This window comes from Elgaria multicarinata, chromosome 4 (genome assembly GCF_023053635.1).
Source record: "Elgaria multicarinata webbii isolate HBS135686 ecotype San Diego chromosome 4, rElgMul1.1.pri, whole genome shotgun sequence".
NCBI lineage: Eukaryota > Metazoa > Chordata > Lepidosauria > Squamata > Anguidae > Elgaria > Elgaria multicarinata.
In genome coordinates this window covers 26519347-26536150 of record NC_086174.1, presented here as the reverse complement: position 1 = coordinate 26536150, position 16804 = coordinate 26519347, and the positions used below count along the sequence as shown (strand labels likewise).

At 38.6% G+C, this 16804-nt stretch overlaps 1 protein-coding gene across 1 annotated transcript in view; it reads right to left on the bottom strand.

Moving 5' to 3' along the window:
• Positions 1 to 16804, bottom strand: part of THADA (THADA armadillo repeat containing) — a 173912-nt gene that overhangs the window by 25514 nt on the left and 131594 nt on the right. Inside the window, exons 30-35 of the mRNA XM_063123991.1 lie at positions 13966 to 14051; positions 3367 to 3782; positions 3125 to 3246; positions 1566 to 1638; positions 829 to 973; positions 111 to 242 (exon numbers count right to left, since the gene is read on the bottom strand). Coding sequence (XP_062980061.1) covers positions 111 to 242; positions 829 to 973; positions 1566 to 1638; positions 3125 to 3246; positions 3367 to 3782; positions 13966 to 14051 — 974 coding nt within the window. The remainder of the gene's footprint in view (positions 1 to 110; positions 243 to 828; positions 974 to 1565; positions 1639 to 3124; positions 3247 to 3366; positions 3783 to 13965; positions 14052 to 16804) is intronic.

The window sequence follows — 16804 nt, the reverse complement described above, 5'->3', positions numbered from 1 at the left end:
TGCCTTCCATCTTCAGCATGAGATAGAACCCACAAACCAGAACACCCTGCTATTTGTACTGAAACCTTGTTACAATTTCTGATAATCGATGGGTAAGAAGAATTTCATACCTTCGTTCCTAAACATATTTTCTTGAGACTTGGCCACTCTTATAACATCAGCTGCTGTCTCTCTTACTACCTGCTCTTCGCTCTGCAATAGCTGAACAACACATTTCCAAAGGAGTAGCGTATCGGACAGACCTGAGTATTTACAAAAAAGGATGTTAGGGGTGTTTAAACAACAACAATAAACAAACAAACATTGCTTGGAACTATAAAAAAAATACAGTATTTTGTTTTATTTTTAAAGCAGAATAGACTTCCCCTCAGAAGCTTTTCTGCACATCATAGGTTGCTAGAATGCATTCTCGTTTGATTTTCATCTCAATGGCTAGAGTAGTTCAGACTTTACTGCACAGGATAAAGGGCTACCTCTATGTAATACTATAAGGTGCTGTTACCGAAATCACAGCCAACACATGCAGATTGATCCATTCTCAAAAAAGGGAGCAGATCTGCCCATGCAAAATGGTCTTTTCCTATAACTCTTCAAAACGATGGTCCTTCCCCTATGCACAAGACTCTAGGATTTACCATAGCTTCTCTTCCTGTTTCCAAAGACTTGTATATAAACAGAAACCCACACAACCAAAATTAAGAACAAATTCTGACTTTTATGTTGGTGTTTAGCATGTACTTTATTTGCATACCAAAATCAGTGAAAATCAGAAATGCTTAACATTGATTTATTTGTGCCCATACTGCTTAATTCTGCCTAATTACTTACCCAAGAGAAGCTTCTGACTGGTCAGGAAAAACGGCGTAACACTCACAAGAATCTCTGCAGCGGCCAACCTGAGATCTGTTTGCTGTTCATCTCCACAACAAGAAGCAACTTTTTCAACCCATTGTTTTAGCTCTGATTTCATCTCCTATAAGAAAATTAATACTGGCATTAGAAGCCTGAAGTGAAATAGCAACCAACTAACTCTCAGAATCATGCAATACACAGCTCCGATTATGATCTAACATCTACGTTAATGGACTTCTAGAATTGACAGCTAAAGTGCACAAGAACAGTAAACACTACACTGAAACTTGTTTTTCAGTGGCACTTTGACTTAAAAAAGACATTCAGCTTCTATAGAATAAGACATTTTTACAGAAAAGGAAACTCAAAGCACTGGTTTAGTTTTGATTTAAAAAAACAAACAGGGTCTCAAATATTTTAAAGGAATAAAAATGAAAACTGAAGAGTGCACATAAATCTGCACTGGACCTCTCCACTAAAGTTCTCTGAAAATTAACACTGGAGCAGTCCTATTGATCATCTTCAATATAGTATCTTAAGGGCTTGAAGGCTGCAGTCATAATCTCAAGTTCGGCATATATGAAGTGACTAACTTCATGGGTTCATCAAAATGAAGAAAGTGTTTAAAGGTCATTCCACAGAAAGCTGTTTCTTATTTTTTTTAATCACAGCAAATATAATGCAAACATTATTGGTAAATGAAATTCTCTTACCGCCTGCCAATTTTGTACAAGATGGATGACCAACTTTGAGGCAAACTTAAGGGATATACTTTGAATTTCAATGCTGCAAAAATAGAGGTTAACAAACAGAGTTAAATGTGAAATACTTAATGCTGCGGCTTTGATGTCCAAGTCAATTGGCAATCGGTTTAGCAGCCAAATAACTATTCCGCACTTGTTTCTGTATCCTGAAGTTAAACCAGGATGAAATTTAAAGTAGTTCAATCTGTTATGGCTGCTTTCAATATGAATGTACAACCAGATGAAGAATTATTTTTCATTGGGATGATGAGGTTAAAAACATAAGAAGATCTGTGTTGGATCAGACCAAGGATCAATCAGGTTGACCATTTTGTTCACACAGTGGCCAACCAACTGCATATGGCAACTCCACAAGCAGGACTTGAGTGCAACATCACCTTCCTGTGAAAACTGTGCCATGTCTTCAAAGTGGTTGACAACACAAAGCATATAATTATAACACAATGAACAGTAGCTCTAAGAACATAAGAGCCATAATGGATCAGACAAAAGGTCCATCTAGTCCAGCACTCTCTTCACAGTGGCCAACCAGCTATGCAAGGAAACCCACAAGCAAGACATAAGTGCAACAGCACCCTCCTGCCCATGTTCCCCAGTTCTGTAGGTGGCATCTAGCCATCAGGACTAGTAGCCATTGACAGCATTACCCTCCATGAATTTGTCCAACTCCTTTTTACAGCTATTCAAATTGGTGTCCAACACTAAATCCTGTGGTAGCAAATTCCATATTTTTAACTATGCACTGTGTGAAGAAGTCCTTCCTTTTAGCTGTCCTGAATCTTCCACCAATCAGCTTCATGGGATGATGCCAGGTTCTAATATTTAAAAAGTTACTGGTGGTTTATTTTTTTAAAAAAGAAACCAAACTTTAAAGGTACACAGCACAGAAACACCTGCAGTTATTTGCCCCCGAAAATTATAGCCATTTGTTGATTTCCAATTATAGTTAATGGGAGACATGAAGATTTCAATTTCCAAATTGGAAGTCAAAGGAGAGTTAAAGAGCGCAGCCTCCAAATCAGTCCAAGCTGAATAAGGGTCTAACTGAACCTTGTGGTTTCTGCAACCACCACCACCAGGTACTAGTCATATGGCTATATATTTCCTCCACAGTCACAGGAAGTATACCTCTCAATAATTGTTGCTGGAGAACATGAGCAGGAGGCCAGGACTGCATTTATGTTCGGCTTGTGGGCTTCTCAGAGGCATCTGGTTGGCCGCTACGGGAACAGAATGATAGAGCATACTTGCTCTTAAGAACTACTGGGATGCATTTAGAGAAGTCATTATTTCTCAGCTTCAGTATCTCACCTGTACCAATGTAGTACCTCATCAAGGCAATGCATATTTAAAAAACCATAGAAGTGCATTATAAAATATATGGCAATATTTGAGGCTTAACAAGATAGCAAAAACAAATTCTTATCAAAATAATATTTTCACTGGGAAGTCTGCAATCAGTAAACTTCTAGAGACTAGCAAAATATTGAAAAGACAAGGGAGTATACCTGTCAGAACCATCTGCAATATTCATAACCCAATGCAAGAAATCTCTTGGAGTCATTTTTATAGTATCTTCTGTCTTTGGAAGCACATTTTTGAGATCCATGTAGTATAGAGCCTCTAGTACCTATTATAGAAAGAACAACAAAAGTCACCTAAAGGAAAAAAAAAACAGCTGCAACCATGTTATCTGAAATTATTGTCCTTTTATTGCCTCTGGAGACAATTTTCAAAAATGTAATGTCACCTTGCAAAAACATTCTGGATGCTTTTCCTTTACAGCTATCCTAAGAAGGATCTCCTCCAAGCCAGACAGTAGACACAACAGAACTTTTTTTCCTTCTTCCATCACATGTTTAGAATTCACTTGATGCAACCACAGCAGGATTGCGTCCAAGATCAAAAAACGCACTTCATAGAACTCAGAATGTAGCAGATGTGCAACTGACAAACAAGGATCCAGTATTTTCTCTTTGGCAAGTAAACTTCGATTTGCAAATTCGGGATCTGCAGTTATTGAACACATAGATATGAAAAGTTTGGTGCTGCTTTGGAGATATTGAGCAAGTCCAGGCACTGCAGGGGAATAGCTGATACCCGTTGCCAGTTCGGAGTCAGAGGTAATTGTGTCTATTTTCTTCCAAAATCTGAGCAACTGTGTTCCTGAAATGAAATGAAATAGGTTAGTGGGATGAAGAAGGAAAAGGGAAGATTATCTTAGGTTATTAAAATACTTAAAACACAACCCGAACAAATTTAAGCACAGTTAAGTTCCACTGATTTCAATGGGAGAATTGGATGTCATGAATTCACATAATTCAACCACCAAAGGTATTTCAAACTTTGGGACACTGAGCACCAAACTACATTTTACCAATGTCCATGAGCGATCATTATTTTTTCAGAATTACACATTTTAATTTTAAAAGCTGCTCCGGATTCATCTGAACCTATTTTTTGTGTTTCAAGTAACAAACAGGCAACGGAAGACAATTACACTTAGCCATGGGACCAGTTGATACAATTATTGTTCCAATCTAGAATAGGTCAAACACTATAAGGAAGCAGATGCCTAGGATACACTGCCCACACTATATGCACAGGAGAGGCTGCTACAGAAGTATGCTGGAAACCCCCACATCTAGAGTCTTCATGTGGTTTGGATGCCTCAAACAAGCAGGGGACTGGAAATTCTTAAATCCAATAGCTCAGATGTGGATTGCCCAAAAGATGTGTAGAAGACTACTGGAAAGGGGAAGGAGATGAGAAATACCAGAATCCAGCAGCTCACCTGGGTAGCTTGAGTTCTGATTTCAACATCTACACCTGCTATTGCTTACCCTCCTTTCCCCCCCTCCCACTCATGATCTCTTCGGTTGTGGGGGCGGGTGGGGAAATTAAGCAAACATAAATGTTCTTACAAATCTCTGGATTACTGTTTACACATCTTAGTATCATCTCAAGCCACAGCCAAACGTTTCTGATTTTCCCTTATATTCTACATTTTCTTTAAAAATTACTTCCCAGAAAAATAAGAATCCCATCTCAAATGAGTGAAAAGTAGTCATGTTTTTACAAATCTTTCCCAACTCCATTTACATATTTATTTTTTCTACCTAACTTAAAACAAACTCTTTCCCTTGGCCAATGTCATAACTTTTTATTAAATCAATACACACATTAATTTCCAAAGTAAATGTCTGGCTCTGTTCTTAAGTTGAATTAAAGAGGCACTTCTATTTACAGAGAAAACTATGCTGTGAGAAGGACCAGCCATTGAACATTTTCCCTATACCAGGATGAAGAAAGATGGAACAGGAATAGGAAGGAAAGTTAAAAAAAAAATCCAGATCATACACACTGATAATTTGGGCTTGGTCAGAAGGTAGATCCTTTCCAAGGAAAATTGTTACTGATTCAAATTGGGGTGGGTGGCTAGGCTGCTTCCAGTAGGAAGGTGATTATCAACCAGCAACTCAACAAAAATTATGCTTAGACAGTATAGGATTAAATCAACATCTGACGATTAAATCATCTAGGTGGCTATTGTTGAAAACTATATGGACTTTTGGTTTGATCCATCAGGGCTTATGTTCTTATGCATTATTCCTACCATTGTTATTTATTTATTTATACATTTCAATACTGATTTTCCACAAAGCTCAAAGCGGTTTAGACTAAAGACTATAAAGTATGAACATAAATAAATTATAACTCACAACAGAAGCACATATAAGATGAACAGCCGCAGAATATTTATATCCTCAGTTGGATAAACAGGAAGGGTTTACAGTCTTTTCGAAAAGACAGCAATGATGGTGGCTTCCTAAGCTTTTGTGGGTAGGTTTTCTAAAGTTTGCAGGGGGAAAAGCCTGATCTCAGGCCGCTGCCATCTATCATATGAAAGGACAGGAAGGCTGACATACTTGCACCTCAGATGGGTTACTGTGGCGAATGGACACAATATCCTCATAGTAGCTTAATAATAAGCAAAGCGTAAAAACAACAACTTTGCCATTTCTTTGTACCAATGATGATGGTGAGGAAAATTAGACGAATTCTCAGAAACTGCTGATCTCTAATAAAGAATTAAATCACTCAGATTCCAAACCATTTTGGAAACTGTTTTCCCACTGGAATGAAGCGAGCGTACAGAGTAGGCTTTTCAATGAAAAATCCCTACATTTTTTTCATTGATTTATTATTTCTTTTTCTCCTTTTCCCCTTTTGCTTTGCTTTGATTTCTGTAGAAAATAATAAAATTGTTAAAACTAAAAAAATATATTATTATTTGTGATAACCAGATTACTCCTTGTTTTGGACTACAGCTCTCATCATCCTTGACCATTGTCTATACTGATTTGGTGGATGAGAGTTTTAGTCCAAAACATCTGGAGGGCACACAGCTGGGGAAGGCTGAATTACAGACAAGGAAGGATAGGTTTATTAAAAGTAATACTAAGTAGGGATGTCAGAGAAATCCGCAACGCAATCAAATAAGTGCAGGCTGGATTTTTTTTACTTTCAGGAATTTTACGCAAATTTAGTCATAGAAAAAAACATAAAATAATATGTAAAATGTGCATTTCTCCCACAAGCCAAACCATATAAATGGACATTTGGGGGGAATTTGCACAATTTGGGAGGATTCATGCATTTTTGCAAGTGTGAATTTGTGCAAATTCAGGCCATTAGAAAAGATCCTATTCCACCAACGAGCATTCCTGTTCAACTGTCTTATGAGTCAAGTGATGCCTTCATCTGGGATACTACAAGCTGTTAGAATCTCAATCAGGATTTTCTATCCTCCTCCCACTGTTCTTTTTTTCTTTAGCAACTAACAGTCAACATTGCAGAGCTACTTAGCATGCCCAATCCTCAGTGAACGTTTTTCAGGAGTTTTCCGGAATCTTTTTGTAAAGATGTTTTTGTACTTTTGTATCTACAGCTACCTCTTTGTCATTTCTCAGTGGCCCTGTTTTTGTTACAATCCTTTCAGTACTTGCCACCAGAATACAGTACAACAGTGAGTGCAATGCATTATTATACCCTCTTACCTATGGGTGCTACATTAAAAAATCACTTCAATTTAAAATAAAAATAAAGAATATATAACCAGGGATGTAACCTACAAATTGGTTAAACCAGCTGCTCAAATGCGTACGTATTCAAGCCAAGGCTTCAGTCCTACACACACTAACCTGGAAGTAAGCCCCACTGAACTGAATAGAGCTCACTTCTGAATAGACTTGTACAAGATTGCACTGTTAATGGTTTATATACTTTACTGTCCTTGACATAAGCCACAACAACAGACTGGCATTTTACTCCTACAATTTTATTAAAACAAAACCCAGAAATAACAGGATGTTGATAAATATAGACAGAAGAAGAAGAAGGAGGAGGAGGAGGAGGAAGAGGAGGAGGTATAATGTATGGCACTCCAATTATTTAAAGTGTTACGTTTATATGTACATAAACAAGACATTCTCTTTTCCAAAATAAAATCCATTGCAGCTGCCCAAGAATGCAAGCCATCTTTGTTATCAAGAGTTAAGAACTACTATTCTTAAATTAGATCCGAAGTACTTGCTAGACGTTTTGATATTAAAGTAAGATATGTTGGCCTAGTTATTTTTAGTATATGGCAAATGAAACATTTTCTTCAAGAAATGCTTTGATCTGAGGACTTAATATAGTTTTATCTATTATCTGTTCTCCTTCAACAAAATGCAGAGACATTTCTAAATTAAAAACTCTCTAGACATTTAGTATAAAGATGACCCTACTGTAGGTGAACTATATTTCATTTACATAGCAACAGCTGTCTGATATTTGGCATTTTAGGTGAAGTTTAAAGTAGCACATATTTTAATGCAGTGATGGGATTAGAATGCCTTCTGGCAAGCATTTTATAAAATGAAGACCAATGAAGTTGCCTTCTACAGTACATATGCAGGCTCCCATGTGTAACAGAGTAGACAGCATGGGAGAAGCAGGCTTGACTACGTCACATCCAGGACTTGGGGCTGTTCTGCTACATCCAAGATGCCACAGGCTCTTGCTGCCAAAGATTTGCCAATCATGTTCTAATGTACTCCACAGGACTAAAAAAGGCTAGTCGTGCAACAATCTGCTCAAAATCTGTGATAGAAACTGTGCCTGGTAGTAGAAATGAAATGCTTAAACTGATGTAAAACTGTTAACAACCCTCTTCAATTTTGTGCTGCCAAATTAATACGCAATCTTCCAAATGCCCAACTGAGTTTTTTAAAAGATGCACCATCTAAAAATAAATTGATGTACTATGTTCAATAATATCATTCAGTTACAATCTAAATATTGACAGAGAACTTTAATCTGCTGGATTCATTGACTACTCTTCTGAGACTAGAAGCTGCTATGTAAAAATGAGGATAGTTATAAAGAGATGAAATATATATTCCGGTTGTTCTTTCGTTCAGTAGCCAAGAGTGGGTGGGTGCCTTGGATAGAACTTTTTCCACATCCATTTCCAAATGTGTGTTTTTTTGGGGTGGGGAGCCAAAAAATGCTAGAGGGGTTTAAACATGAGACCAGAGAATGTAAAACTCCCATTAAGGAAGAAGCTACTAGATGTTCAGTTTTCTTTAAAGAGTATCCAAGCCAAGATAGTAAAGTAGATTAAAGTTGTGGTTCTCAAAAATATGAGCCAGTGCTGCCCCCCTGGGGTGGGGTACAAGAGACACATAAAAGGTGGGTGTGATGTTATAGGTTGTGGGTGGGTGATCCTACAGCAAACAGATGCAGAGGCACTTTTTTCCTGAGCAGCAACGGTTTAGTGTTACAGCCACTGAAACCACTATGCCAACCATAAGGAGGGGAGCTACTGGCTATGACAGCTTCTTCCTATCTTGCCTTCTCCCATTGATGACTGGTTTTAAGAGTCAGTCTGAGGGCCAAACTAGATGAGATGTGGGAGTTCTGAAAAATTATCTTTTTCTTTTCTTTAGCTACCTTCCCCCAGAAGTTGTATTAATCAACTTTTCTTCTTATCTTTTTATACTATCCATATTTACATAACCAATGGATTGATAATAATCGTTAGGGGGTTGTTTGTTTGTAAAATAAAAATTTAAATGTGACTAGCTCTCCCGCCACCTTTTTCAAAGCTTAGAAGCAACTGGAGGGGGACAGCCCCAACTGGTTTGTGGCCAGGACACTGATCTTTCTCTTTTTCTTCCAGCACCATTTTTCCAGTTGAAATTGCCCCCTTAAAGCTGTTAGCTCCACTGCTGGAAAAAGACAGGTAACCCCATCTTTTTCCTTTAGTGATGTTGTCAGCTTCATTGATGGATTGAGATTCTGATCAGAAAAAATGGCTTGGGGAAGGGTTTTGACGCTCCTCCCACAGCACTTCTGCTTCAATCCAGTTTTCTTCCTTCCTGCAGCTGGCTTTTAAGATTTGAAAAAGATGTCAGGAGATCCAGTCAAAGTTTTCCTATATAGGATCTAGTTTTGGCCTCTGTTCTAGTTCTCTTCTACAATGCTGGATTAATGTCCAATCTACAGATACACACACACACACAGCAGTGGGCAGCATATATGCAACAGAATATTTTAAAGATTATAAATAGGAAGTCTTACAAAGAACGTCATTAGACAGAGGAAAATTACAGTTCCCTACCATTGCTTCTCTGCCCCTGCTTCTGTCCCTGGGAAGAAAGGGGAAGTAAACAAAGACCACATGGCCCATTCAGGGGCTGGTTTTAGTGTGCCGGTTTTCCTGCACACAGCAGGAAATTGCGGCGCATTCTGTTTCCCTCCTCCAAAAGTCAGATTTTGGGGGGGTCTACAGAAAGAAGACAAGAAGAAGTGAGAGGCGCGCAGGAGGCGGATGGGGTCGACCAAAGGATGTGCAAAAAAATGTGAGTGGGCAGCAGGTAGCATGCGGTAAAATGCTCATCTGAATAACTCCAAAGTTAGATGGGGGCTAGTGTAGAATCTAATCAAAAAGGTCACAATATGGCAGTTGCTCCCTCTTGTTCAAAGCCATTCCCATGTAAGCCGGGAGCGGGAATCTACGTCTTGTAAAGTACATGTACAAGATGTTTGTCAGGAATTCCAAACCCTCCCGCTGAGTAGTGAGGCAACGGAGACTCACTGTGCAATCTATAAACTCTTGGCTGGGCGCTGTCCTCTGGGCCTAATTAAATACAGCTTCTGTTAAGGGAGCTACTAAAAGCCAGGCAGTTGCCTTTCAACTAAATGATGAGTCTCCCATTGTGGCCGACAGGCTTTTTCTGGGCTCTTCCCTTCAGAGAGGATTGTCCCGACCCAACCGCTAATGGGCAGCTGATCTGGCGGAATGCATCCCACTTCCTCTCAGCTCTCTCCACTTAACTCGGCGGTGTGCTCTGGCATCTATCCATTCCTGCACTTCCTCCCCCTGATGGGGGGTGGGGGGAGAGAGAGGCTTCCCTGAATCTGGCCCTCCTGCTCAATAAGCCCCAGGGAAATGTCTTCAATGATTCCTGGAGAGACTTGGGGAATTTCCTACTCTGTCCCCTGTCCCGTCTGGGCCTTTTCTGGCTCTGGCTCCAAATCTGAATCAGTGTCAGAAACCAAACCAGGGAGCCTGGGCCCAATCGTGACAATGTTGAAAGCCAATTTCTCACTGCTCCCAACTTTGAAAGGAAATGGTGATAGAAAAAACTATTGTGATGCAGAAGTGTGGGGGTGGAAAGAGTCTGATAAAATATATTTAAATGAAACGGCAATTTTACTGAAGATGTACGTTTTGCCCTCATACATCACGGCAAAAGTCACCACTTTTAAATACACTTAGCCGTAAGCTTTCACAAGCGTAAACGAGGGTTGACCTTTTGTATAAAAGCTAATTGGACCATATCTATCAAAGAACATGTTTGCTCTCAAAATATGACATAACTGAAAGAATTTATTTTCAATTTGTTCATATATATGTGGTTAAATTTAACCAAATTAGACCACACAATAAAAGCAAATGTACATGAGCTACCAATGTTTCTATACTCTTATTTTTTTTGGCCACACTTCTTAAGAGATTTTAAGTTAAACATTTCATCAGCATTGGTTCTGATATTTATTCTTGTTGCATGATTAAAGCCATAGGGTATATAAATATCAGCCCTTTTAACTGTTTTTCATGATTTTGCTATTTAAGTATTCCTAGTTTTCATGACAACTTGTGAGAATGCTTTTTAAAGTAATATTTAACTTATTTTGAGAGCAAGGACTACAAATTCATTATTAAAATGATATACAGCTCAGATTGGGTTAACATTTAAACAAACAATTACATTTTTCACTACCATTCTCAACAATCGGCCAAAGAAACATATTAGTGATTAAGATAAAACAGAAATACAACTGAAAAATATTTATCACAGTTGGCAGAATATCACGTTAAGAATCATGCATTCTAATTAATAAAAATGAACAATACATGGAATAATGGCCTCAAGTAACAGAAAGCCAGATTCCGGCTGGACATCAGGAAAAATATCCTGACTGTTAGAGCAGGAACTAATGACCTAGGGAGGTTGTGGGCTCTCCCACACTAGAGGCCTTCAAGAGGCAGCTGGACAGCTATCTGTCAGGTATGCTTTAATGTGAATTCCTGCATTGAGCAGGGGGTTGGACTCAATGGCCTTACAGCTCTACTGTAGAGCTCTACAGCTCTACTATTCTATGTTTCTATGATTTACTCCTTAGGTAGGAACACTGGACATTGTTTTTAACGAAAACATGGCTGTGCAGTGGAGAACTTAATATACCACTTTAGAATATTTATAAACAAATGATGGGAAAAATGCAGACAGTGTAATTTTATCTTCTGTTTTTCTAGGCCCTAAGACACATTACATTTTTGCTTTTAAGCAAAAGGTATCTTTCCTTATCCTTTTTCTGGGAAGAATGGAGCTAAGAATAATATTTTATTTGGAAGTGATGACTTTTGCTTTCTTGCCTGTAAGAAAAATAATGCATTTGGCAAGGGTTTCGAAAACAAGTGTTCCTACAGACATCATGAGGGACTGGCAAATGTGATGAATCAAATTGAGTTAGGCAATAATGGATGTAAACTTTTCTTTTGCTGTTGCTTTCATCTTTTATTGTTCTTTGAATTCATTTTGTGATTTGTAATGAAGGGCAACATATTAATATTTCAAATAAATAAATATTTCTGCTAAATGCTATATAATGTTAAGTATTAAATAATCATCACTCTTAGTGGATGTAAAAAATCTCTCTTCACTGTGCTGTTGTATAAATTCTACTCAGCTACACAAAAAAAATCTTTAGTCCAAAGTAGAATCGTGCTCCCTGAAATGTGATTCTCCTGGAAATAAGGCACAGGCTCCGGGCCTTGTTTCACCTCAATTTTGCAGCTGCAGTGTCAATTTCAGCAGTCGTAGGATGGGGTGAGGCCCCCAGTGGGCTTTTGGGGGGGGGGTAGTTTGGCCTCCCTACCTTTGGAGCTTGCTCACCTCTGCTTTAAAGAGAGTTTTTTCTTTTAAAAGACAAATTATATCAGTGATGACGGTAAGCTACAAAAGCACAAGACAGGCAAATTTGGGAAATATTTTTGTAGTTAGAGCTTCTCTATGGCAGGTATAATTAATCAGACGTAGTCCACATTTAACCAGTTAACAGTCTCATTATGCTGAATTCCATTTTGTGCTGATTAAGCTCACTCAGTAGCCTGGAACTTCTGCGCAGTACTTCTCAGAAGCTTTCACACAAAAAACATCCAGAAACAGTTTCATTTTAATTTGTTTTCATATGAACAAACACATCCTACTTAGTTTCAAGAAACATCTTTATAAACAATATAATCCTTGTTCGAAATACACCCAAAGGAATATAACAGTTAAATTACGAGAAATGTTAAAAGCAAACAGCACAATAAAACTGGAGGTAGTTTGCAGTTCTTTGGTTCTCTCTACATGGAAAGTAGAACTTAATACAGTATCACTACCCGTCCTGCTAGACTGCATGCTGCTTCTGGACTGAGAGTAGTCTTTGCCTCTTTCTCAGGGCCTGGCAGCAGTACTCAGTTCAGAGCAAGCAAGGGACAGGGATATGCTGTAAAAGGAGTTGTGGCTACTCTCATGGTAATCATTTCCATAACAGACAAGAAAGTAGGGAATGCGGGTACAGGAGGAGGAGAGTGGTGGACCCAACAAGTATTTGTGGATCATTTGAGTGGCCCTGTGTTGGTTGGAGTTGGGGAAAGGACTTGAACTCTCCATCACTCTGTCACCTCTGCATCTGTTGGGTTATATAATCTAAAACAAGCTTTGCAACAGATGTAGAAATAAAATTATCCTCCTTGTCCTCTTGGAAGTGATCCCAGTCATACAGTATTTTGAATAGAACTGAGTAGATATATCAGTCTACCCAGGATATTATTCCTACTATTACTTAATACCTATATAACATTGATAATGTGCTCACTGCCATTCCGAATTGAGGAGGTTGACAAACTACATTATATAGACTCTGAGGGATGATTTTAAAAAAAACAACCCAGAGGTGACTGTAACTGTTTCTCTTAGCATTAAAATTATTGGAAGGTGCTTTGTTATTAAAGGTTCAGTAAGATCCAGAAGCAGATCTCGAAATATGATCCTGGCCTAAAGAGGTTTAGGTTGTTGTCAAGGAAAGTACAAACTTCTCTTTTCCCAGCACAATTTGTGTGCGTGTGCTAGAATTGGGCCAAGAAATGGAGACAGCCCAGACAGTGTCCTTCACTTGTTTTATTTATTGACATTGCTGGGGAGAGGGAGTTGTGAGTTTTGTTTTCCTAAGTCCTTCTTTCACATACATTTAAATCACATTGTCTTCCTCCCCTACTTTTTATGACACTTTTGAGCTTCAGCATAAGATTGTCTTTGCTTTGTCTTCATCAAACCTGAGAAGGCTGTTTTTTCTCAATGTAGGTGTTTTATTAGGAAGAGAAGCCCATGTAGTATCCCTCAGGCATAGGGACCATACGGGTGAGCTTACCTGCTCAGCCTGCCACTTGCCTTTAGACTACCAGGCAATAACATCAGAGTCTTTTCATTGCTGGATTCTTTTATTACTAAAACTTCTTAGAACAGTGACACTAAACTCCCTCAGCAAGGCCCACAACACCAACTGACAGAAACAGAGGCTCCGCCCAGACCTTCGATGTTTTACTCTGTACAGCACCATGTTCATTGATGGTGCTATATAAATAAATAATAATAATAATAATAATAGTGAATCTGTTCCACCCATCAGAGTACTGGTCTCAAAGTTCTCTTGCTGGCAGGAAACTGATACATTTGCTCAAACTTACCTTTTATTCTGTATTTCCCAAGGTAATTATTCAGCAGAGCAAGGACATCAAGGTATGTCGCTCGAGTCACCAAACAAGGATTTTGCCTAGAAACAAAATCAATGACAGTTTTAAATTGTCTCTTAAACCCATAATTCAACACCAGATTTACTTGGTTTCCAACACCAGTTGATACATGATGTAAGAATATGATGTTGAAAGAATTACGATATTGTTTGCACAGCTTTTGCCTACTGTTGGGCCAAGTCAGTCCAAAATGCATTGAAGAAAACAAACAGACCTCCCCCAAATATTGTTTTTCAAGTTTTGCTTGTAGATAAAATTGTTTACAAAGTCCAAAATTTTGGCTTATCTACTGTTTATTATACACCAATATTTCTTCATGTAGCTTTCTACTGTGAAATAATTGTCCAAGATTACTAGACACAAGAGTTACTTGCAGAAGCATTTCTGTGACTTAAAGCACAGAATGGGTGACAGTTCTTTTTTTAATCTATGCTCTTCTTACTTTCTAACATATTAGAGCCAAAATTGTTGAGGTGATACTTTACTGAATATAGTCAGACGCTGACTGCAGCCAGGAAATCAGAAGACGTTTACTTCTTGGGAGGAGAGCAATGACAAATCTTGATAAAATAGTTATGAGCAGAGACACCACACTGACAACAAAGGTCCGCATAGTTAAAGCAATGGTATTCCCCGTAGAAACCTGTGGCTGCGAGAGCTGGACCATAAGGAAAGCTGAGCGAAGGAAGATAGATGCTTTTGAACTGGGGTGTTGGAGGAAAATTCTGAGAGTGCCTTGGACTGCAAGAAGATCAAACCAGTCCATACTGCAGGAAATAAAGCCAGACTGCTCACTTGAGGGAATGGTATTAAAGGCAAAACTGAAGTACTTTGGCCACATAATGAGAAGACAGGATACCCTGGAGAAGAGGCTGATGCTAGGGAAAGTGGAAGGCAAAAGGAAGAGGGGCCGACCAAGGGCAAGATGGATGGATGATATTCTGGAGGTGACAGACTTGACCTTGGGGGAGCTGGGGGTGGCGTCAGCCGACAGAAAGCTCTGGCGTGGGCTGGTCCATGAAGTCACGAAGAGTCGGAAACGACTGAACGAATAAACAACAACAAAAAGAGGCAATCAAAGATTGCAGGAAAACCAAAAAGAAACAAAAATGAATAAATGAAGTTAAGAAAGTAGATAGGAAGTTAGAATAAAAGAAAGAAGTTTGAAGGGGGGGGGGAAATCTCAGCGCATTAAAAAAAAAATTGACCAGAAATCCTGTCATGTGAGCTGCCACAATGGCGGTTGTCAAAGAACTGAGAGAATAGGCGGGAACCATTGGAGTATGCACACTGGTGGGGGAAGGTTTCTGATAAAAAAACAACAACCCTCAGCTACAGAAGTTTTGCAGGGCCCATATGTGTGATGCACAGAGACCATGAAGAAGAAGTTGAATTCTCTGCTGAAGGATGCTACCAAATCTAAGTAGACCTTTTAGAAGGGTAGTTAACACTTTTTATTTTTGCCAGTTTTATTTTGAATTGGTTTAGACTGTTGTTTGTATTGTTTTCTGCTGGTTTTCGTGTATTTTATAATCTTTTTGTATGGTTGTTGACATTGTTCATATCTTCTTTTTTATTGTCTGTGTTTATGTGTATACTGGAACTGCTTGACCCAATGATTCAAAAGATGGACAAACTGCATTTAGGGAAGATCATACACACAGATCCAGCATGGTTTAAACACTGGATTCTATGTGTGGTTAAGTGGGTGGGGAAGATGCACATAACCCCTTATTTTCCCAATTATTCCCACTTTGTCCTTGAGTAGAATATAATCTGTACATGCCCATTATTTTGGCATTAACTTATGTAAAAGAAGAAGAGAAAGAGGAGGAGGAGAACTCACAGATTCATAAAAGTCCTTCTGTAAAGTCCTTCTCTTATAATATGATCTAACCAAGTTAAAATTATGGTCTGCTAAGAAAAAGCTTCAGATAAAGCTAATTTTTACATTCTATTAAACAGTTTTAAAAGGAAACCCAAACATGAGGTCCTTTGCCTTTAGCACTGTTTTTAGTGAAAAAGTGAGATTAACTAAATACAGACCACAAAGGCCTAGCTACATGTTAACTTTTATCCAGAATAAGCCTATTTTCAGTCTCAATGTTAATGTGCTCCATGTTGTCTTAAAGCTCTTGTTTGTAATACAAAGCAAGTATTCTATTGGAATTTTATTATGCACAGAAAAGAACAGTTTGTGAACACCAATTTGTGAGCAATGTTACATATCCTTCACTTCATGGATGTTATAGTTGTGCTAGCCAGGAAAGTGAAATACTGAAAAGCAAAACAAGAGTGGACTATTTAGTGAATGTAAATATTTGCTCACAGAAAAGATGCACATCATTAAGTGCCAGGCCCATAGGAAGTCATAATTTTTGTGGCGTGGTGCCTGTTTTAATAGTCATACAAAACTGGTCCTGGCAGTATCTTAATGGTCTCCAGTTTTTACACACACACGCACATGAACCTTGCAGAGGCTGATGAATTATTTGCATGCTTTTAGCCTGAAGATGGACAGTTACACACTTTTCACTGGGATGCAGACACAAGATGAATCTAATGCAGGAACTCATATTAAGGACCACACCCTTCTGCTAGGTCGAGAGTTTAAATGTATATATTACACAGCTATATTGCCATCTATTGAACAAATATTGTCCAGATATACCTCTGAGCCTGGACGCTGCTTGCCAGCCCTACTGGTGCAACTATTTTCATATAGGACCTCTCTTCCCTGGTGAAGGCCGTTTTTCTCTCATACTACCAGGGC